At 45.1% G+C, this 23,998-nt stretch overlaps 1 protein-coding gene across 15 annotated transcripts in view; it reads right to left on the bottom strand.

Moving 5' to 3' along the window:
- Nucleotides 1-23,998, bottom strand: part of lama2 (laminin, alpha 2) — a 142,257-nt gene that overhangs the window by 105,877 nt on the left and 12,382 nt on the right. For 13 of the 15 annotated variants that reach the window (XM_090232607.1, XM_090232609.1, XM_036975728.2 and 10 more), the window contains exons 2-3: nucleotides 12,962-13,132; nucleotides 4,856-4,968 (exon numbers count right to left, since the gene is read on the bottom strand). In XM_090232607.1, the coding sequence (XP_090088733.1) occupies nucleotides 4,856-4,968; nucleotides 12,962-13,132 (284 nt within the window). Of the gene's footprint in view, nucleotides 1-4,855; nucleotides 4,969-12,961; nucleotides 13,133-13,229; nucleotides 13,456-23,998 lie in introns of all 15 variants that reach the window. The other 2 variants (XM_090232611.1, XM_090232617.1) reach the window with 1 other exon arrangement.

The following is a 23,998-nucleotide window of genomic DNA, read 5'->3' as shown; positions in this document are numbered from 1 at the left end:
TGTTTGTTTGCACATATTTATTTGTGTTTGTTTTGATCAAAGTTAAGTCAGAAGAGATTTGCTGTTCCTAAAAATCTGCGGTCGCTATAAAGAATATGAATGTAGAGCACAAGTCGTACATGACAAGGTGAGAGCACTAGTGTGTATAGTAGCAAAGGAAAAGTTAAACTTGGAAAACAACAAAATAGAATGGCCAGGGCCTGGGTTCAGGGATAGATAACCTGCAAACATCAACCATTTAAATTGCTCTGCCGAATTAAAGCACAGAACTTTGATAACCTACCTACCTACGCTCAATCATCTATTTTCCACGTATCACAGGACGTGATAAAGAATGTCCGTCAAACACTCTCTTTAATTACTTTGAAATAAGGCCTATGACTCCAGAGAATTCGAGAGGCAATATCTATAGGTCAATTTTTGTTTTTTAATTCCACAACTATGTAGGCTAACTCTCTGAGCTCCAGCTATAGATAAAGCCAGGTCACATCACTGTCCTTCTCAACTGGAGGCTGAGGTGCCAGAGGTCTATGGTGTGGGCTTGTTTTGTGTGCCCTAAAGTGTTGAGAATAATCCTTGCGGTATGTCGACTGACACCCGTGTCATATTATATTTCACACTAAGTCGAGCGCCACTCACTGACAAACACCTCCATGTCTATGAATAGCATACCAAGCTAAAGTATCTGGCATGTATGTCATTAATCATCAGCTGTCATATAGAATCTAATTCAAACATGCTCAAATGTCCTGGTATGTGAACAACACGTTTTTTTTCTCTGACTTAGACATGTAGCATGATCAAAGTAGTGAAGTCTATGTGGTGCGTCTCATTTCCCATAGTATTTATGCTCCTGTTCAGATCCCCCTCTGTGTCTGTGCTAAAGTCTTGGGAGCATTGAACTAATAACTGATTGGACCACGTCAGTCAAACTGGGAAAAAATGATTTACAATTTTTGGTCCCATCAAAAAGTGGCCAAGACACACATGCACGCGGACACACACACACACACACACACGCGCACACACGCACACACGCACGCACACACACACACACACACACTGCCCCCTCCGGCAGGTAGCCTACTGGTTAGTGCGTTGGGCCAGTAACTGAAAGGTGGCTGGATTGAATCCCCGAGCTGACAAGGTAAAAATCTGTCGTTCTGCTCTTGAGCAAGGCAGTTAACCCTCTATTCTCCCAGGCGCCCGAGGATGTGGATGTCGATTAAGGCAGCCCCCGGCACCTCTCTGATTCAGAGGGGTTGGGTTCAATGCGGGGAAGACACATTTCAGTTGAATACATTCAGTTGTACAACTGACTAGGTATCCCCCTTTCCCTTTCCCATCAGTGTCAGTCATTATTCCGGTTTCCACTCCATTAGGGGCTCCTGGATAACGAGAGGGGAAAAGTAGAGCACTGATGTCACGGGCAATAACGATACGTTCACACACATCATCGACAGCGCCAACAGCACAGACTCATTTATCGCAGGAGACGACAGCAAGCATGGTGACTGGCCGCCAGGGGAAAGCGCCTGAATGGAGCGCAAACAGGATTCCATTTTAAAGGGCACTGATAGCGAGAACACTTTGCATACAGGGCCATGGGCAAAGCTAGCTCAACCATGAGGGAGGGAGTGACAGAACTTAATAGGTCATTGTTCCTTTCCACTGTGCTTCCAAGCTACTGCGTAGCACTTTGTGACAAATGTTGTTGTTAAAAAGACCATAAAGGCTAAATACAAAGAGTGTAGTTTGTTCGGTGTTCACTGTCAGCGTCAGTATACATCAATTCAATTATTCTCAATACATTTCTACTGCATACAACTACTGATTAATTGTTCTTCATGGTGAAATAGCAATATTATAACCTTGGTATATAACCCTCAATATGCCATTACATCTAATTAGTCGAACAGATGGTTTTGCTGAAAAAAAAAAAGAAGCAATTTCCAAGATGTGTTATCTCGGGAATTGTTTACTGTTCATGTTGTAAGAGAGACATTAAAATAAAATAAAATCTTAAAACCAAACTCCCTAATCTGCCAAACAGTTTGAGCTGGGACAATGTGTGTAGCTAAAGTAATTCCATCACCACGGTGACAGGCCGGATAGAGATGAGTGATGGGCCAGTTCACATTATTATGGAAAAAATGGCTGCCTAGGCACTTCTCGGTGTCAGATTTCAAACGCTAATTAAACACAGGAAGGTATGATTTATGAACGCTTGATGACCTCAGTGAGACTCTGTCTGCATACTTACCACTTAGATACAGTATTTGGGTCACTTTCACATGTTTATTATGTACAGTACAAATTAAATATAAGCTATACCTTTTTTTTTTTTTAGCTCCTATTACTAATTCAGTCTTTGGTTGATGCTTACAGTCTTAGAAAAAAAGGGTTCCTAAAGAGTTCTTTGGCTGTCCCCATAGGAGAACCATTTATAGTTCCAGTTAAAAACCTTTTGGTTCCAGGTAGAACCCTTGTGGGTTCCATGTAGAACCCTCTGTAACCAAATAGGTTCTACCTGTAACCATAAAGGGGTCTTCAAAGGGTTCTCCTAGGGGGACAGCCAAAGAACCCTTTTAGGTTCTAGATAGCACCTTTTTTTCTAAGAGTGTATTCCTGGTTGAATAACCAATGATGGGCTCACTCTACTGGAGCCAGCGAGGAGATAAAAAAAATGTAAAATATTGATCCCCTTCATCCCTCTTGGATTTTTTTTTTATTCCAGTGTCCCAACTTTGTATCATTGTATATTTAATTCAGCAGTGTGAGTGACATGGTCATTAATTCCGGATTGACCCTGCTCTGGTCTCCTGTGTAATATGACAGGCTGATATTAATGAATGAGATGTGCTTGCATCTCTATTTCCTGGAAGGGAGAGACCGACACAGACTGGGACCCTTCGCCTGGGTCTACAGAGAGCCACCCTCTGAACCTAAGCATAATAACTCAGCCAGGGACAAACTCCCATGAATCACCAGCCGCGGAGGCCTTAGGAGCGGAGCCACGTCTTCACGCTCACCCTTGATCATATCCAAGACCTTGGGAGGAAGCTGAGTTACTGTACCACCTACGAAACCAATCACAATCTAGCCTCAGGATCCCCTCTTCCCTGATTCCTCTCTCCCTCTTCCACCCTCACATACACACACACACACGCACACACACATTCACACACACACGCCGCCAGCTCTTGAACCCAGAACCCACAGAGACCCAGCACATTGCTGAACTTTATTAACGGCGAGTCTCCATTGGGTTGAATCATTTCCTGTTGTAGGTCAATAGTAGAGGAGTCATTACAGACGCTCTGATAGTCAGAGATATCAGGTGTACCATGCTGATACGAGGCAGTACAGTCTCCTACAGAACACACATGCTTGAAGGAGGAAGTCAGCAGTCCAGACACCCTCTCAAATGGGCCAATTTAAATAGTGCTTTGTGGGCATAAATGCAACTACCTTCATGCTACGGTTCCTCTAGGGTTAATCTCAAATTGTTCTAAGGATGGCTGCACTCTTCTCACTGCAACAGAGATATTATATTGAGCAAGTGAGCAAAGTGAAAAAAATATCAATTTTAGAAAGTAATAGCTACAGTGTCAGTGCCCAAGAAAAGATTTGTATGAAACTTTTTATTTTTCAGAAATTGACAGAGGGAACAAAACTGATGTTGGTGGGAAGCAGTAGTACAATTCATCTGGTGGGATGCAGTAGTACAATTCATCTGGTAGGATGCAGTAGTACAATTCATCAGGTGGGATGCAGTAGTACAATTCATCTGGTAGGATGCAGTAGTACAATTCATCTGGTAGGAAGCAGTAGTACAATTCATCTGGTAGGATGCAGTAGTACAATTCATCTGGTAGGATGCAGTAGTACAATTCATCTGGTAGGATGCAGTAGTACAATTCATCTGGTAGGATGCAGTAGTACAATTCATCTGGTGGGATGCAGTAGTACAATTCATCTGGTAGGATGCAGTAGTACAATTCATCTGGTAGGAAGCAGTAGTACAATTCATCTGGTAGGATGCAGTAGTACAATTCATCTGGTAGGATGCAGTAGTACAATTCATCTGGTAGGATGCAGTAGTACAATTCATCTGGTGGGATGCAGTAGTACAATTCATCTGGTGGGATGCAGTAGTACAATTCATCTGGTGGGATGCAGTAGTACAATTCATCTGGTAGGATGCAGTAGTACAATTCATCTGGTGGGATGCAGTAGTACAATTCATCTGGTAGGATGCAGTAGTACAATTCATCTGGTAGGATGCAGTAGTACAATTCATCTGGTATGATGCAGTAGTACAATTCCTCTGGAAGAATGCAGTAGTACAATTCCTCTGGTAGGATGCAATAGTACAATTTCTCTGGTAGGATGCAGTAGTACAATTCCTCTCCTTTGAGAGATTGAAATCCATAACAGTCTTTTCAGACAGTTCAAGCCAGGGGGTTTCACAGAGGTCAACTACAACCCTCTTCCAAGTCAGGCCACCTGTGCATCTCACATGACGAGTTACACATTATATCTCATAGCAAGCCTTCAGCCAGCATATTTACACACACTCTTTCCAAACCAGACTAAACAAACGTGTGAGAATGTGAAACCCCAGACAAGTGTCACATCAGGCTGCCAAGTGCATTACACTGTTGACCGGGGCTTGGCTGCGAGTGGCTTTACAGTTCCAATGGGGTTTACAGTTAGCCTGGTCCCAGATCTGTTTGTGCTGTCTTGCCATCTCTTATGATTATTGTCATGCCAGGCAACAAACACAGGAGTTGGCTATACACCACAAACAGATCTGGGACCAGGCTAGTTTAGTATCACCCTCATCTCCTACCTGCTGTAAGTCCAGAGTGACTGTGACGTAATGGTAGTCCATGCCGTTCTTAATGCTGGGGCTCTGCCACCATCTGTTAGTTCCATCGATGGCATATTCAATCGGGTGGCGCTCTAGGAATAAAAATGAAATGAAAGAAAGCATTATGCTTCAGGAGATAAGCAGTGTTTGAAAATAGGAGATATGAGTTGCATGTGACTGCTGGATATCAGATGATTGAGCACTGTCAATCATAGGCTACTTATTTCCGGACATTTCCGTGCTAGTTAGAAACCATGGCAACAGTAAGGAGCCTGCTAATGAATAAGCGTTGCTTATGGAGGCCCCCCACTGTCTCTGTGAACTACTCCCCACTCATTATCATGTACGGACAGAAACAGCCTTTCAAAACCTCTTTATCTTTGCAAATGAAATGTTAAATGCTTTAAAAATACCACTTTATCGACCTCCAAAGAGTTGTCCTCCTCCGTATAGTGTTTTCACGATCTCTCAACCAAGAGTGATTTTCAAGCAACAGTAAAAACATTCAAATGTGGTGCTTAGAAAAGACTGGAACTGTACACATCTTAAGGTACTTTAAGATTTACCGCATCAGAAAATCAGTCTATTCGGTATGCATAATTTCCCAATCAGAAAAAGATAATTAAAGTTGCCCTCTTGATTAAGCAGTTTAATAGTTTTCCTACCATTTACGAGAGAAATAATTCATTTAAATCATTCCCAATTGGTTCACAATCAAGTTTCTGTCATGTTGTCTTGTCTCTGTCCTTTCCCTTCACCCTGTCTCCCTCTGCTGGTCGTTGTTATGTTACCTTTTCTCCCCCTCTTTTCCCCAGCTGTGCCTTGTCTCCTCCTAATTACCCATTCACCCCGTTCCCCACCTGTTCCCTTTTTCCCTCTGATTAGGTCCCTATATCTGTCTCTGTTTCTGCTCCTGTCCTTGTCGGATTCTTGTTTGTTTGTTTATGTGTCTCATGCCTGAACCAGACTATCATCGTGTGTGCTGCAACCTTGTCCTGTCCTGTCGGAATCTACCTGTCCATCTGAGCCCACGTATGTTCGTCATTAAAGTACTCTGTTTGTTAATTCGCTTTTGGGTCCTCATTCACGCACCATAACAGAAGAATCCGACCAAGAATGGACCCAGCGACTTCGGATCCTCTCCACTCAGCCGTCGAGATCCAGGGAGCGATGCTAGGCAGACACAAGCAGGAATTGTCTGCTGCTCGACATGCCGTTGAGACCCTGGCCACCCAAGTCTCCAACCTCACAGAACAGGTTCACCATCTCCGCCTCGATCCACCGGCCACTTCCAGGGCTTTCGAATCTCCGGAGCCCAGAATCAATAACCCGCCGTGTTACTCTGGGGAGCCCACTGAATGCCGCTCGTTCCTCACCCAGTGTGATATTGTGTTTTCTCTCCAGCCCAACACTTACTCCAGGAGCACTGCTCGTGTCGCCTACGTCATATCTCTCCTTATTGGACGGGCTCGTGAGTGGGGCACGGCAATCTGGGAGGCAAGGGCTGAGTGTATTAACCAGTATCAAGACTTTAAGGAGGAGATGATACGGGTTTTTGATCGATCTGTTTTTGGGGAGGAGGCTTCCAGGGCCCTGTCTTCCCTATGTCAAGGCAATCGATCCATAACAGACTACTCTATTGAGTTTCGCACTCTTGCTGTCTCCAGTGGCTGGAACGAGCCGGCCTTGCTCGCTCGTCTTCTGGAGGGTTTCCGCGCAGAGGTAAAGGATGAGATTCTCTCCCGGGAGGTTCCTTCCAGCGTGGATTCCTTGATTGAACTCGCTATTCGCATTGAGCGACGGGTTGATCTTCGTCACCGAGCTCGTGGAAAGGAGCTCGCGCTCTCCGTCGCCTCCCTCTCCGCATCACTACCATCTTCCTCTGCCGGCTCGGGTGCTGAGCCCATGCAGCTGGGAGGTATCCGCATCTCGACTAAGGAGAGGGAACGGAGAATCACCAACCGCCTCTGTCTCTATTGCGGTTCCGCTGGTCATTTTGCCACTTCATGTCCAGTAAAAGGCCAGAGCTCGTCAGTAAGCGGAGGGCTACTGGTGAGCGCTACTACTCCTGTCTCTCCTTCAAGATCCTGCACTACCTTGTCGGTCCATCTACGCTGGACCGGTTCGTCAGCTTCCTGCAGTGCCTTAATAGACTCTGGGGCGGAGGGCTGTTTTATGGACGAGACCTGGGCTCGGGAACATGACATTCCTCTCAGACAGTTAAAGGAGCCCACGGCCTTGTTCGCCCTGGATGGTAGTCCTCTCCCCAGGATTCAGCGTGAGACGCTACCTTTAACCCTCACTGTTTCTGGTAATCATAGTGAAACCATTTCTTTTTTAATTTTTCGTTCACCTTTTACACCTGTTGTTTTGGGCCATCCCTGGCTAGTTTGTCATAATCCTTCCATTAATTGGTCTAGTAATTCTATCCTCTCCTGGAACGTCTCTTGTCATGTGAAATGTTTAATGTCTGCTATCCCTCCTGTTTCCTCTGTCTCTTCTTCACAGGAGGAGCCTGGTGATTTGACAGGGGTGCCGGAGGAATATCACGATCTGCGCACGGTGTTCAGTCGGTCCAGGGCCACCTCTCTTCCTCCACACCGGTCGTATGATTGTAGTATTGATCTCCTTCCGGGAACCACCCCCCCCCGGGGTAGACTATACTCTCTGTCGGCTCCCGAACGTAAGGCTCTCGAAGATTATTTGTCTGTAGCTCTTGACGCCGGTACCATAGTCCCCTCCTCCTCTCCCGCCGGAGCGGGGTTTTTTTTTGTCAAGAAGAAGGACGGGTCTCTGCGCCCCTGCATAGATTATCGAGGGCTGAATGACATAACAGTGAAGAATCGTTATCCGCTTCCTCTTATGTCTTCAGCCTTCGAGATCCTGCAGGGAGCCAGGTTTTTCACTAAGTTGGACCTTCGTAACGCTTACCATCTCGTGCGCATCAGGGAGGGGGACGAGTGGAAGACGGCGTTTAACACTCCGTTAGGGCACTTTGAATACCGGGTTCTTCCTTTCGGCCTCGCTAACGCTCCAGCTGTCTTTCAGGCATTAGTCAATGATGTCCTGAGAGACATGCTGAACATCTTTGTTTTCGTTTACCTTGACGATATCCTGATTTTTTCACCGTCACTCCAGATTCATGTTCAGCACGTTCGACGTGTCCTCCAGCGCCTTTTAGAGAATTGTCTTTTCGTGAAGGCTGAGAAGTGCACTTTTCATGCCTCCTCCGTCACATTTCTCGGTTCTGTTATTTCCGCTGAAGGCATTAAGATGGATCCCGCTAAGGTCCAAGCTGTCATTGATTGGCCCGTCCCTAAGTCACGTGTCGAGCTGCAGCGCTTTCTCGGCTTCGCGAACTTCTATCGTCGTTTCATCCGTAATTTCGGTCAGGTGGCAGCTCCTCTCACAGCCCTTACTTCTGTCAAGACGTGCTTTAAGTGGTCCGTTTCCGCCCAGGGAGCTTTTGATCTCCTCAAGAATCGTTTTACATCCGCTCCTATCCTTGTTACACCTGACGTCTCTAGACAGTTCGTTGTCGAGGTTGACGCGTCAGAGGTGGGAGTGGGAGCCATCCTTTCTCAGCGCTCCCTCTCTGACGACAAGGTCCACCCATGCGCGTATTTTTCTCATCGCCTGTCGCCGTCGGAACGTAACTATGATGTGGGTAACCGCGAACTGCTCGCCATCCGGTTAGCCCTAGGCGAATGGCGACAGTGGTTGGAGGGGGCGACCGTTCCTTTTGTCGTTTGGACTGACCATAGGAACCTTGAGTACATCCGTTCTGCCAAACGACTTAATGCGCGTCAGGCGCGTTGGGCGCTGTTTTTCGCTCGTTTCGAGTTCGTGATTTCTTATCGTCCGGGCTCTAAGAACACCAAGCCTGATGCTTTGTCTCGTCTCTTCAGTTCTTCAGTAGCCTCCACTGACCCCGAGGGGATTCTCCCTGAGGGGCGTGTTGTCGGGTTGACTGTCTGGGGAATTGAGAGGCAGGTAAAGCAAGCACTCACTCAAACTCCGTCGCCGCGCGCTTGTCCTAGGAACCTTCTTTTCGTTCCCGTTCCTACTCGTCTGGCCGTTCTTCAGTGGGCTCACTCTGCCAAGTTAGCCGGTCACCCTGGCGTTCGGGGTACGCTTGCTTCCATTCGCCAGCGTTTCTGGTGGCCCACCCGGGAGCATGACACGCGTCGTTTCGTGGCTGCTTGTTCGGTCTGCGCGCAGACTAAGTCCGGTAACTCTCCTCCTGCCGGCCGTCTCAGGCCGCTTCCTATTCCCTCTCGACCGTGGTCTCACATCGCCTTAGATTTTGTCACCGGACTGCCTTCGTCAGCGGGGAAGACTGTTATTCTTACGGTTGTCGATAGGTTCTCTAAGGCGGCTCATTTCATTCCCCTTGCTAAGCTTCCTTCTGCTAAAGAGACGGCACAAATCATCATCGAGAATGTTTTCAGAATTCATGGCCTTCCGTCAGACGTCGTTTCGGACAGAGGTCCGCAATTCACGTCTCAATTTTGGAGGGAGTTTTGCCGTTTGATTGGGGCTTCCGTCAGTCTCTCTTCCGGCTTTCACCCCCAGTCTAACGGTCAAGCAGAACGGGCCAATCAGACTATTGGTCGCATCTTACGCAGTCTTTCTTTTCGCAACCCTGCGTCTTGGTCAGAACAGCTCCCCTGGGCAGAATACGCCCACAACTCGCTTCCTTCGTCTGCGACCGGGCTATCTCCTTTTCAGAGTAGCCTCGGGTACCAGCCTCCGTTGTTCTCATCTCAGTTCGCCGAGTCCAGCGTCCCCTCCGCTCAGGCTTTTGTCCAACGTTGCGAGCGCACCTGGAAGAGGGTCAGGTCTGCACTTTGCCGTTATAGGGCGCAGACTGTGAGAGCTGCTAATAAGCGTAGAACGAAGAGCCCTAGATATTGTCGCGGTCAGAGAGTTTGGCTCTCCACTCAGAACCTTCCCCTTAAGACGGCTTCTCGCAAGTTGACCCCGCGGTTCATTGGTCCATTCCGTATCTCTCAAATCATTAACCCTGTCGCAGTGCGCCTTCTTCTGCCGCGATATCTTCGTCGCGTCCACCCGGTCTTCCATGTCTCCTGTGTCAAGCCCGTTCTTCGCGCCCCCGCTCGTCTTCCCCCCCCCCCCCCCATCCTTGTCGAGGGCGCACCCATCTACAGGGTCCGTAGGATTTTGGACATGCGTCCTCGGGGCCGTGGTCATCAGTACCTAGTAGATTGGGAGGGGTACGGTCCTGAGGAGAGGAGTTGGGTTCCCTCTCGGGACGTGCTGGACCGTGCGCTGATCGATGATTTCCTCCGTTGCCGCCAGGCTTCCTCCTCGAGTGCGCCAGGAGGCGCTCGGTGAGTGGGGGGGTACTGTCATGTTGTCTTGTCTCTGTCCTTTCCCTTCACCCTGTCTCCCTCTGCTGGTCGTTGTTATGTTACCTTTTCTCCCCCTCTTTTCCCCAGCTGTGCCTTGTCTCCTCCTAATTACCCATTCACCCCGTTCCCCACCTGTTCCCTTTTTCCCTCTGATTAGGTCCCTATATCTGTCTCTGTTTCTGCTCCTGTCCTTGTCGGATTCTTGTTTGTTTGTTTATGTGTCTCATGCCTGAACCAGACTATCATCGTGTGTGCTGCAACCTTGTCCTGTCCTGTCGGAATCTACCTGTCCATCTGAGCCCACGTATGTTCGTCATTAAAGTACTCTGTTTGTTAATTCGCTTTTGGGTCCTCATTCACGCACCATAACAGTTTCCCTTTCAAAAGAGTTGTCTCTAATTAGAAGTTATGCTAATCACTGTCACCTTAATTCTTACATGTACGCGTTGAAGGGCATTTCTATGACATTTCAGCAAAGATTAGGAGCCACACAATGGTTTGGTTTCAATGGGAATTAAAGAACAAGTCAAGTGATTCATTGGCTGCTGTACAGGCTAGTGGCAGAAATGGCAAGACATTTGTAACAGTCATCACCAGAAGACTTGCAACAGGTGGAAAGCACAGATGTTATTATAAGGCTTGTGAGTCTCCTTCTAAAATGTGTATTTTTTTTGTTGCATGGCTAGTTGCTCACCAGGCACACAGCTGTAAGATGTGGATGGGTCAAATGTGGACTCAAACATTGTCTCTCTCTCGTGGTAAAACAAAGAAACTAATGGCATACTAATATGGTGGGAATGTACAGTATTTCATATCATGAGTGCCTGCCATGACAGGCGAAATGTGAATGAACAAAAAAGACCGTTCTAGTCAGACCTGAAATTACCAGAAATGTGAAAGACTCATTATTGAACGATGAGACAAGATAAATGATGACGAGTCCATTTCTTCTTCTCTTTACCGTCAAGGCAGGAAGTCCTCTTTGCTGGTAATTGTCTGCTAAAAGCATTTACAGTACCCTCCCGCTTTGATTCAAATTACTGGGAGGGAATAGTAATGACCTCTCTGAGAGACTTGTCTAATTACTGAACAAGGTCGGCCTGTGTTTGTCTGTCTGTCTCTCAGGCCGATCAGTCTCTCTGATATCTGTGCTGCCTGCTCCCTGGACTCTAACATATGCTGCTCAGTTGGTACATGGAGCTCTGGGATGCGCCCCAAATTTCCCTACATAGTGCATTAGCTATGGGCCCTTTAAGGCTGTGTCAGGATTACACTCAGTGGCCAGTTCATCTAGTACTGGGTCGCCCCCCTCCCCCGTGCCTCCAGAACAGCCTGAATTCTTTGGGGCATAGAAACATTGCTCACACCATTACACCCCTGCCACCAGCCTGTACCGTTGACACCAGGCAGGATGGGACCATGGACTCATGCTGCTAATGCCAAATCCTGAATCTGCCATCAGCATGACACAACAAGAACCGGGATTTGTCTAACCAGGCAATGTTTTTCCACTCCTGAGCTGTCCAGTGTTGGTGATCGTGTGTCCACTGTTGCCGCTTCTTCTTGTTTTTAGCTGATAGGAGTGGAATCCAGTGTGGTCGACTGCTGCAATAGCCCATCAGTGACAAGGACCGAAGAGTTGTGGTTCCGAGATGCCGTTCTACACACCATTGTTGTGCCGCGCCTGCAGTTTGTGGCCCGCCTGTTCGCTTGCATGATTCTTGCCATTCTCCTTTGACCTCTCATCAACAAGCTGTTTTCGCCCACAGGACTGCTGCTGACTGGATGTGTTTTGTTTGTAACACCATTCTCAATAAACCCTAGACACTGTTGTGCGTGTTAAGCCCAGGAGGCCGTCTGTTTCTGAGATACTGGAACCGGTGTGCCTGGCACAGACAATCATACCACGCTCAAAGTCGCTTAGGTCACCCGTTTTGCCCATTCTAACATTCAATTGAAGAGTAACTGAATGCCTCAATGCCTGTCTGCCTACTTTACATAGCAAGCCATTACTACGTGACTCACTGTCTGTAGGAATACAAAATATTTGTGAACGCCTCTGAGTGTATATTTAAACAATAAGGCCCAAGGGGGTGTGGTTATGGCCAATATACCACGCCTAAGGACTGTTCTTATGCACGACGCCATGCGGAGTGCCTGAATACAGCCCTTAGCCTTGGTATGTTTGTCATACTTTCATCCAATCAGCATTCAGGGCTCGAACCACCCCGTTTATAATTTAATGTATCTTTGCACAGTTTACACCCACACCAGTTTGTCTTAGGTGAATCTCCCAGTCAGATAGGCTGTGAGTTTTAATTACCAGCAAAAGTGCCTGTCAGAAGATGAAGCATGGCTCCTCTCTGTGTACACACAGGAAGATGTGTCCTCTGTTAGATAGTGAGATATGCTCACAAACGCAGGCTGTGTTTACAGACCCACAAGTCAGAACTCTTCAAAAGTCCCTCCTCAGCAATCCCAGGCCATGTATATTTCATAGGCTGAGCCCATTGATTTTGGAATGGATAAATGATGAGGAGCAGTGATGCACTTTGATGAGAGCAACGTGCAGGTGGTTTCTCTAAATCCTTGCTGAATGTGGTATACAGCCCTCCACACTCCTAGTCCAACCGTGTGAAGCATGCTGATACAATACAAAGTAGAGGTGTACTGTAATATGCAGTAGGTACGGTATAATATTGATAGTTACCAAATTGCCTCTCGCTGTTGTCGTTACAGATACGGCACTGGGTGTTCCTGACTTGCTGTCCGGGGACGTGCTCCACCAGTTTGCAGTACATCTCTGGTCCTGTCTCTCCACAGGTAGCGTTGGTGCTGATATCTGCCATAGAGGCCAGGTTCAGCACCGCTGGGAACAGACCTGAGGGGAGAGGATCGGGAAACATAAGGTACTTAATACTATACACTTCACATGCGGTACCTCTAGCTGATATACAAACAATACAAGGTTGTCTGACCAATTCTGTAACATTTTTGTCACTTCCTTCACTGCCGTTGCTGTACTACGAGTGGAGTCCTACGGTGAATAGGCCCCAGAGAAAGAGAGGGATGTGTCCCAGGCCAGTGTGACAGGTCTGACTCAGAGTTCACAGAGAGGAGAGTGAGCCTCCGCAGGTATGAGATTGTAGAGTAGAGCCACGGTCCGTCAGGTTTATACCCGCAGTCTCCCCCTAGCTCACGGTCCTGTAGAGGAGGGAGGGACAGCATCCTTCATACATACAGAACTGTTGATTTCAAGCAATGGCAGAAATATGACCCCAATGGTACATATCTGGCAATGGTAGGAATAGCTGAGACTTCACAATCAGGGCTGGTGTTTGATCTCTCTCTGCCCCTCCATCAGAAAACGTAAACAGACAACAGTTTCTGGTTTAAAATGAAATACTGTACAGAGCTGTTGGTTCAGAAGAGCTTCAATGGGAACGTAAATAACAAGTGTCCATGGGGGATCCGATAAAAAGGAACTGTATGTGTCCTTAGTTCTGAGAGATTGAGAGAGAGAGAGAGAGAGAGAGAGAGAGAGAGAGAGAGAGAGAGAGAGAGAGAGAGAGAGAGAGGGAGAGGGAGGGGATCTCATCACGTGCTGAGCCAATGTTGCCCCCTTGTTCTGTTATGGCTCTGTATGGGAAGGAAACACTGACTGAGTGTATCAAAGACTGGGCCCATTGCTCTGAAATGGCTCCCAGCTGTTCCTCCAGATGTCCAGGCCAAATGAACTGTGAAGAACATCTGAAAACTGCAGAAAATTAAGTTTTACGGATGCCTATGAGGAACTCTGTGGCGCTATAGCACTGACATTCACCAGTTGATGAAGGTCTAAGAACACTGGCCTAACTGTTAAAAGTACAACCTCTAAAATACACTGTGCCCTACGCTCTGGAACTCGAAGCACTACTTGGTTAAAGTCCGTCCGAATCTTCATACCACCTATAGGTGTTTTCCCCTCACTCACCCAGCCACTATCACAGGCTGATTAATAAAACAGTGTCTAGCTCCATTTGCAGCACCACATTTAACACAGCAGGGACTGTGAGCGGAGCAGTTGCCTGAAAGCATAGGGGTGAATATCAGTACTGGAGCAAGGCATTTGACTAGGTTTGAAGAGACATGAAATCACTGTGTCAGGAGGCTGATACTTACAAAGGGACCTTAGAAGACGCAACAGAGCTCTGAATGAGGACGGTTCATCCAGAAAGATCCCACTACGTTCTATTAGAGTTTTTCTCAACGGACGGACGGCAATTTCTCTTCGCTTGTACCGAGGTCAAGATTTCAAATTCTCATCAGAGGCAACAGAGGGAGGAATAGTCACGGAATAAGAAAGGACTATCATCAGCTATTATCATACTTTACATTATTACTGTATAATCTAAATGTCAATGGTTATGGCGAAGTACCTCATACGGGTACTAAATTACACTGGCCTTTTAACTGACACAAGGTGTATTTTTAGGCATTGATGTTCACATACAGACAGTTGTGTCCCATATACTGTTGCTCTATTGATTTCCAACAGTGATAAGCCAAACAGGCTACAGTATGTATGCTGCTAGGGGACCTGCTACTGCTATTGTACGTTAGTATTTTATTGAATAAGGAGAGGGTGGGTTTCTGATCGTGGGCCTGTGTTTGATATATGAAGTATGGATGACAAGGCTGGGCTGAGTCTATCTCTCCGTGCTCTCTCCAGCCTCGGATCAATACTACTGTGGATGCAGCTCCCATTCACATCATGCTTCTGCTGATTCTTCATTCAAGTTGATAAAACAAATGATTGTTTCATGCTGACTCTCCCGCTAGAGTTGTCTGCCAGATTCTTAGAAAGAGATGGATCTTTCTCGCCTAACATCTGACAGTTTTCCAAGTGTGGTTCTTTTCCCTTCATTCAAAATGAATGCCTGGCCTACAAAGTCTGACCGGCTCAATGTCAGGAATAAGAAGATATACAGTACTGTAGATCTACTTGAAAGATTTCTAGTTTGTCATGAAACATCTGCTTCACATTTAGAATACTCAGTTAATATGCAACACTACTTGCTTGTTGCGTAATGCATTGTAGTAAAACTTCATCCAGGAATAAACATACACAGTATTACTGTAAAAAGAAAAGCAACCAAAAACGTAGTTGTTTCAACAGATTATTATTAAGTAACTAGTTCCACAGCATTTTATTTTGTTTACTCAACTTTTTGGTCCAAGAGTTACCTGAATAACAACAACAAAAAATAATTAGCCAAAACAGGTCCGACTTGAGGAAACATTGACAAAAATTCACTGAATTTAAAACGATGTGTTTGCTCAATTTATCTCATATGTTCTTTTAACTAAACTTAACAAAAATATAGAAGCAAAATGCAACAATTTCAATGATGTTACTGAGTTGCAGTTTATATAAGGAAATCAGTCAATCCAAATCCAAAAAATTAGGCCCTAATCTTTGGATTTCACTTGACTGAGCAGCGGCGCAGGCATGGGTGGACCTGGAAGGGCATAGGACCACCCACTGGGAAGCCAGGACCTGCCAATCAAAAGGAGTTATTCCACACACCAGGGCTTTATTACAGGCATAAATACTTCTCAGTATCATCAGGTGTCTGGGTGGCTGCTCTCAGACGATCTCGCAGGTGAAGAAGCTGGATGTGGAGGTCTTGGGCTGGCATGGTTACATGTGGTCTGCAGTTGTGAGGCTGGTTGGACGTACTGCCAAATTCTTTAAAATGACATTCTTTAAAATGATGGCTTATGGTAGAGAAATTAACATTCAATTATCTGGCAACAGCTCTGGTGGACATTCCTGCAGTCAGCATGCCAATTGCACGCTCCCTCAAAACTTCAGAGGCATTGTGTTGTTTGTCAAAACTGCACATTTTAGGGTGGCCTTTTATTTCCCACGCACAAGGTGCACCTGTGTAATTATCATGCTGTTTAATCAGATTCTTGATTTGCCACACCTTTCAGGTGGGTGGATTATCTTGACAAAGGACATATGCTCAATAACAGGGATGTAAACAAATATGTGCCTCAAAAATTAGGGAAATAATTTTTGTGCATATGGAACATTTATGGGATCTTTTATTTCAGCTCATGACACATGGGACCAACACTTTACATGTTGGGTTTATATTTTTGTTCAATATATAAATTATTATTTGGGCATCTTAACTACAGAAGGCTGTTTAACATCTATTATTTTCAACTTATATATTTGACATACATGATTACATTGTGCATGTTCATTTATACAGCAATTATTATTCAATCATGTCCTCACCGGGGATTTGAACTCACAACCTCTTGGTTCATGGCATTCCGAGTTTCCTGCTACACCACCATGTCTGTGTCGATGTAGTTAATCAGACTATTCTCTCATCATTGGTTTGATTGACTTATTTAAACATTCTATGTTTTTCTAATGTTGGTGTGGCATATTACTTTTAATGTTACTCCTTAATCACTATGATCAGTAAAATATTTTTCTTGAGTATACCTTTAACAGAGCTGAGATTTACTTTGAAGTGCAAAGTGTAGCAATACAGGTGAAATCAGTTATTGATACAGACATGGGGGCGTAGCAGGAAGATTGGAATGCTGTGAACCAAGAGGTTGTGAGTACAAATCACAGATGAGAGGTTGAATAATTTTTACTCTATAAATTAAGATGCACAATGTAATCGTATGTCAAATATGTAAGTTGAAAACATTGTATGTTAAAAGCACTCTGTGTAACTAGTTCCACAGCCTTTTTATAAGGTTAGATGCCCAAATAATAATTTCTAGTTAAATGAACACATGAGACAATTTGAGCAAACACATCATTTTAAGTTGACTGAATTCTTGCCTACGTTTTCTCATGTTGGAGCTAAGTTTGGGCTAACTAAAAATGCTACGTTCAGCTAACACTTTGACTGAAAAGTTGAGTAAATAAAAAAAAACCTGTGGAACCAGTTACTTAATAATATTTGGTTGAAACAAGTAGATATTTTTACAGTGTACAACAACATATAGGCTCGGGACAATAGGCTACTTCCGGACTCCCTGCTCGCCCAGATTTCACACCCTGATCAGTTTTACCTGTCTTGTGATTGTCTCCACCCCCCTCCAGGTGTCACCCATCTTCCCCATCATCTCCTGTGTATTTATCCCTGTGTGCTCTGTTTGTCTGTTGCCAATTCATTTTGTTTGTTAGGTCAACCAGCGTTTTTGTTCTCAGCTCCTGCTTTTCCCAGTCTCTCTTTTTCTAGCACTCCTGGTTTTGACCCTTGCCTTTCCTGACTCTGAGCCTGCCTGCCTGACCACTCTGCCTGCCTCTGCCGCTGAGCCTGCCTGCCGACCTCTACCTTTGCCCCACTTCTGGATTGTTGACCTCGGCCTACACTGACCCTGAGCCTGCCTGCCGACCTGTAACTTTGCCCCACCTCTTGATTGTTGACCTCTGCCAAAACTGACCCTGAGCCTGCCTGCCGACCTGTAACTTTGCCCCACCTCTTGATTGTTAACCTCTGCCTAAACTGACCCTGAGCCTGCCTGCCGTCCGGTACCGCTGCCCCACCTCTGGTTTACTGGCCCCTGCCTACATTGACCTGTCTACTGATTGCCCCGGTTCGAATATTAAACCATTGTCAATATGACATGTCTGCATCTGGGTCTTAACTTAATTTGTGATAGTAGTTGAAACATATTGAACAGTGAAGAAGGCCCTGCTCTGACATATGCCAGCAGACTGTTTGGTTGTCCTTGAGATCCGTGTCCACATTAGACAGTTTAATCCTGATGCTTAATGTGTCTGGTAAAAAATGAGTACATCTTAAAGGGGTCACGCAGCTGCCCATTGATTGATATGGCAGTATTTATTTTTCAACTTGCCTGTATTCATCATCGTGGCAGGGTGCACCTTTAACACGCTACATTATATCTGCTCAATGCCAAAGCCCAGTGGTGTAGCACTCAATCACTCCTCTAGATGGGTCACCTGTCTAGTCATCAGCCTTCGCCTCAGACGTGTGTTTGTGCGCTCGTGTGTTTGTGTGCACTCTCCAACACACATCAGTCTCACACTGCACACGTACTGCAGGGGATCGATACAGGTCTGACACAAGGACAGCATCCCCACGACAGCCACAAAGACGGATACATATTCTCAAATAGAAATCCAACTAAAAAATCCATCCATAAGATGAAATATACATTTTGGCATAAATTGTGATGGCTAGCAAAGCTCACTATGACATATGGATTAATGTAATGCAAAGTGGCCGCTGCTTTTCTTGCTGATAGCAACATTCTATTCCAAAAAAAAAAAAAAAATCCATTAGCTATTGTTTATACCCTTTCTTCTTTCTCAAGGGCTGTTAGTGTGATCACATCCCACACTGGGTGATGAGGGATTGAGAGTCCCACCAGACAATTATGGAACAGTTAAGACCTCTGTAATGCAATCTTGAGAGGGAGGAGAGGGGGTTGGAGCCCCCACCACTGACTAGCAGGCTTTGATGAAACAACATGCCGTTTCCCTAGTAACTACATCTGTGGACATCCGCTAAGAAATGAATGACTTCCTTAATAGAGGATAATGACACTTGTAATTTGCAATTGGACAAGTTTTTTTTTTTTTTTTGTTGTTTTTTTTGTTTTAGCAATCAGTCATTCATTAGCATGTTAAAAGGCAGGATGAATGTTCTTTGGTTTCTTTCCTTTGGACCTGGATTCAGACAGAGACGTCCAGGGAGGGAAAGAAAATATGAGGCAGACAGACAGACAGACAGGAAGCAGGATGTTATACTCTAAAGGCCACATCCATGTCCTGAAGTGCTCTAGGATTACACTGAAAACACAGATCCTGACTTCCTAGACTATCAACGAGTGAAAAACAGAAATTAAAACATGCATGGATAAGTAACATGGATGGGATCAAGGCCGAATAAAGACCAGTCTGATGTCTTTGAGCAGCAGGCAAATATTCTGCAAGCTACAAAAACAGAACTTAAACAGCTATCTCACTCCTTCCACAAATAGCCATAAAAAATATCCCAACGGATGAATCAATAAAAAACTGACCGTTCGCATCAAGTTGGAATACATCCACATCATTGATGTACATTTTCTCTGTAGTCGTAGTCCTATACGGCATTGTCATTGCATTCTTCATCATAATCAACACCATCATCATCATGACCACCATCATGATCATCCCAATTAGGCCCTATTTCAATTATCGCCATTTCAGCATAGAGCAGCTGTAAACACGGGCATTTTTTTTCAGTTCACGAGACATTATATCATCTGAATTCCCTGTTTGATTCTAAAAATGAATAAAAGCAACAAAAAAATGTTTTTAAAGACAACATGAATCCAACATGGGATCAATGAAGGTGAGACGCCTGAACTGTGAGCAGCATCTGAGAGCCTTTCAAATGCTTGCTGCACTTCAAGAAGAAATCCACTCATGGTGCCTTCAATCAATGTTTGATTTACTGCCTTGAACAATACACTGTCACCAGATGTAAGATTCATCATGTTCAAGGTTGCACCATAACAGAAACAAACCATAACTAAACCCAGTCGTCTTCCTAGAACACAAATACAAAAGGATAGAGCTCTTAGAGCGCACAATCTCAGGTTATTACACAACACTTAAGAAATGAAGTGTCTTTATTGAACAGTTATTTGACTGTTTTAGATTCATTTTTCTCTCTCTAAATGGAGTCATTGTAATCATGAGCGTAGCAAAATGCTGTTGTGTGTGAATTTAACCTAAGCTACATTCCTTTACAGGTGTTGTGTACTTTTTACTCTCACAAAGTCCTCCTAAAGTTATAACTAACTATTGTATGAAACGGTACATTATCCTGTCCTTATTCAGGCTACTTTTCTTCAGTCTAGAAACATTTACAAGTTCACGTAAGACCATCAATTGATCATTAGAACCTATTTCAAATATAACAAATGTTGATTGGAAGTGTGTGAGTGTTTATGTTCGTGATAAATACAGACCCAGACCAAATGTTTTCCTGAAAGCTAACCTCAGACTTGTAAACAGGAAAGCACCCAGTTTAGACCTTAATCTTGGAAGCAATACAAGCTGTCTAGACATGGCGAAGTTCACTGGGTTCCTCATGCAGGTCAAGACTATTCATGAGGCCGCAAAAGACCCTGATGGCAAATGGACAACACACACACACACACACACACACACCCATAGCTCTTGTACATCCTCAGCGATCACTCAGGTCGAGTTTGATTGAACGTGAACACACATACACACCACAGGAGGCTGGTGAGAGGTGAACAGCTCATAATAATGGCTGATATCATTACAATGACCCCAGTCCTTCCCGTATAAGGTACCACCAGACGCCTATGATACACACATAAACACACAGTGCATGCAACAATTTCAGTTTAGTAGGATTCCAATGTACAGTATCGGAGAGGGAATAATTGAGAAGCTCCACTTGGGTTGTTTAATCTGCTCTTTCACTATCGAAAACACAATTCTCTTCAATTACATACCACCAAAATGAGGTTGCATTCTATTTCATTTTATGTCAAATAAAGAGGTGCAGTCAATCTGAAAAGTCATTTCACTCGACATTGACAGAAGCACAGAGTAATTTCAGTTAAATTGGCACTGATTAGCTGCCATTACTAAGTAATCATTCAGTCAGAGAAACCCAGGGTGTGTTCAGGGCTAAAAATGTAAGAATTTCATTTGAAATTCATATCGAAAATGATAGTAAAAAGGATGTGTCAGACCCAAGTGCATACCACACTGCTAAATATATATATTTGAAATTCATGACATTTCAACGATCTTAAAGGGATACTTCTGGAATTTGGCAATGAACTTCCCCAGAGTCAGATAAACTCGTGGATACCATTTTGTGTCTCTGCGTGCAGTTTGAAGGAAGTTGCTAACCAGCATTAGCACCAGTTCTAACTAGCATGCTAGTAGATACCCATAGACATCCAGTCATTGCGGTAACGCTAGTAAGCCTTGGCTCACGAAACTACCTCTAACTTCCTTCATACTGGACACAGAGACATAAAAATGGTATCCACAAGTTCATCTGACACTGGGGAGTAGTATCCCTTTAATAGGAATCTTAAGAAAGCGCTAGATCATACGCTCATTCCTCAAATGTTCTCTCCCTCCTATGGTTCTAAAACAAAACATATTAGTCAAGCTCCTGCGGAAAGTTTACAAGATATAGTCCCTCTACTGTAGTCGTATTCTATACATAGTGACAGGCATTTCCACAAGTCAACTGGATAGAAACAGATTTGAAGATCAACCAGTGCAACAAAATGATTTGATATGAGCTCGTAATGGTGCCGATGTGACGTTCCACCAAATGTGATTCTATCGCAACTGCCATCAGGAGCTACCTCTCTGACTGAGAGAGAGAAAACTCTTGAGACTTCGTTACTTCATCAAATTCACACGTACACTTTTCTATGACAATAGATCTTCTCTCAGAATTCAAGTCTGAAAGTGATTTCCCCAGTCCCCCCCTACTCCCCACCGCCCCTCAAGACTGGGGCCCACTGGAATGTCCTATGACAACAAGTGTGTCTTTCCCAACAGCTCTGAGACAACACTACCCACCGTCCTCGTCCGTCAGTGACAGCACAATCGTAAAATCATCTGAATGCCTTCTCTTCTTCTATTAATGGACGATATTAGCCAGGCAGGTCACTCTCCTCCCTCCCTCACCTTACCCTAGCTGCTCCTCTCCTCTCCCGTCCCCTCCACAGTAAGTGGTAACTGTGATTTAACGCGTTGCGGCCCAGTCATCGGTAAATCTCCCGTGAAGCAGCCTGTGTCCGGCAGTAGGATCCCCAGGGTGATTTAACATGGTAACCATCCCAGTTTCATTAGGACTCGACCTCTTACAGGGCTGAAGCACTTCCTCATGACAAACCCAGCCAAGGCCAAAGCAAACAAGCCAATGCTCCTTACATGTTTATAAAAGGAAGTAGTGGATATCTCTCCCTCTGCTGATTTACAATGTTACGAGCATATAGCTATGACTCAAACAACTTCATTAATTCCAACGGATGTTAGTTGTTTGGTTCTTCTTCAATTCAAATGAGAGGGATTGTAGTTTGGTTCAAATGCTAATAGAATATACTGTAATACATGATCAATGACACATAGGGCAACATTTGTATTTGTAGTTTTATTTGATGTCCTATTAAGAGCAAGATAGATGGGCTAGTGATGAAACCCTCAATTTCAACATGAATGATGACAGCATGAATGATGTATGGCAAAGCAAACAGGTTTCTACACTACAGTAGCCCTACAAGCCAAATGAGAAAGATAAAGATATACAGTATAAATTGTGCAGTAAATTCCTAGGCCACACAACCTGCAGTATTCCCTGCCCTGTTCTGGCGAGCTTGTTTCCCACTGCAGGTTACTGTGTTTTCCTGATGGAGATTAACAATATGTAGTAAACTGCTATAAATTGCAGGTTTTACTGCAAGTAAAGATGCTGCGAGTCGTAATTCACATATTCCGTTTGACAGCTTTTTAGCAGATTTCTGCCCATAAAATGCTATAGTTCATAAAAGCGACCAGACTGCCTTTATGGCGAGTCCTTTCGTCAAATGAGAAAATGTAAGAAAATATAATTAGAATAGAACATCTGTTCGCTCTAAAGACCATTTTGTTTAAAGCGTTGAACACTGCAGTTAAAGGTCTGACTTCTAGATACTTTACTTTATTGCTTCTAAAGCGGTGCGCATGGCCCTGTAGGGGCCCATCCTGGTGCTCTGAGGTGGATGGTTTGGGCCCCTGGAAGAAACACCTGTCAAAGTGCCTTTAAGTGAGGAGGAGCCCCAGCCCCACCTCCAGCTCTGGTCCCAGCCCCACCTCCAGCTCTGGTCCCAGCCCCACCTCTATCTCTGGTTCCAGACCCACCTCCAGCTCTGGTCCCAGCCCCGCCTCCAGCTCTGGTCCCAGCCCCACCTCTATCTCTAGTCCCAGCCCCACCTCCAGCTCTGGTCCCAACCCCACCTCCAGCTCTGGTCCCAGCCCCACCTCCAGCTCTGGTCCCAACCCCACCTCCAGCTCTGGTCCCAGCCCCACCTCCAGCTCTGGTCCCAACCCCACCTCCAGCTCTGGTCCCAACCCCACCTCCAGCTCTGGTCCCAGCCCCACCTCCAGCTCTGGTCCCAACCCCACCTCCAGCTCTGGTCCCAACCCCACCTCCAGCTCTGGTCCCAACCCCACCTCCAGCTCTGGTCCCAGCCCCACCTCCAGCTCTGGTCCCAGCCCCACCTCCAGCTCTTGTCCCAACCCCACCTCCAGCTCTGGTCCCAGCCCCACCTCCAGCTCTGGTCCCAGCCCCACCTCCAGCTCTGGTCCCAGTAGAGGTCGTCCGATTATGATTTTTCAATGCCGAAACCGATACCGATTATTGGAGGACCAAAAAAAGCCGATACCGATTAATCGGACAGTTTTTATATATATATTTGAAATAATGACAATTACAACAATACTGAATGAACACTTTTATTTTAACTTAATAATACATAAATACAATCAATTTAGTCTCAAATAAATAATGAAACATGTTCAATTTGGTTTAAATAATGCAAAAACACTGTGTTGGAGAAGAAAGTAAATGTGCAATATGTGCCATGTATAAAAACTAACGTTTAAGTTCCTTTCTCAGAACATGAGAACATATGAAAGCTGGTGGTTCCTTCATGAGTCTTC

This window comes from Oncorhynchus mykiss, chromosome 4, assembly GCF_057628025.1.
Source record: "Oncorhynchus mykiss isolate SJ-2025 chromosome 4, ASM5762802v1, whole genome shotgun sequence".
NCBI lineage: Eukaryota > Metazoa > Chordata > Actinopteri > Salmoniformes > Salmonidae > Oncorhynchus > Oncorhynchus mykiss.
The sequence above is the reverse complement of the archived record's forward strand: the minus strand, read 5'-3'. Positions and strand labels throughout refer to the sequence as shown.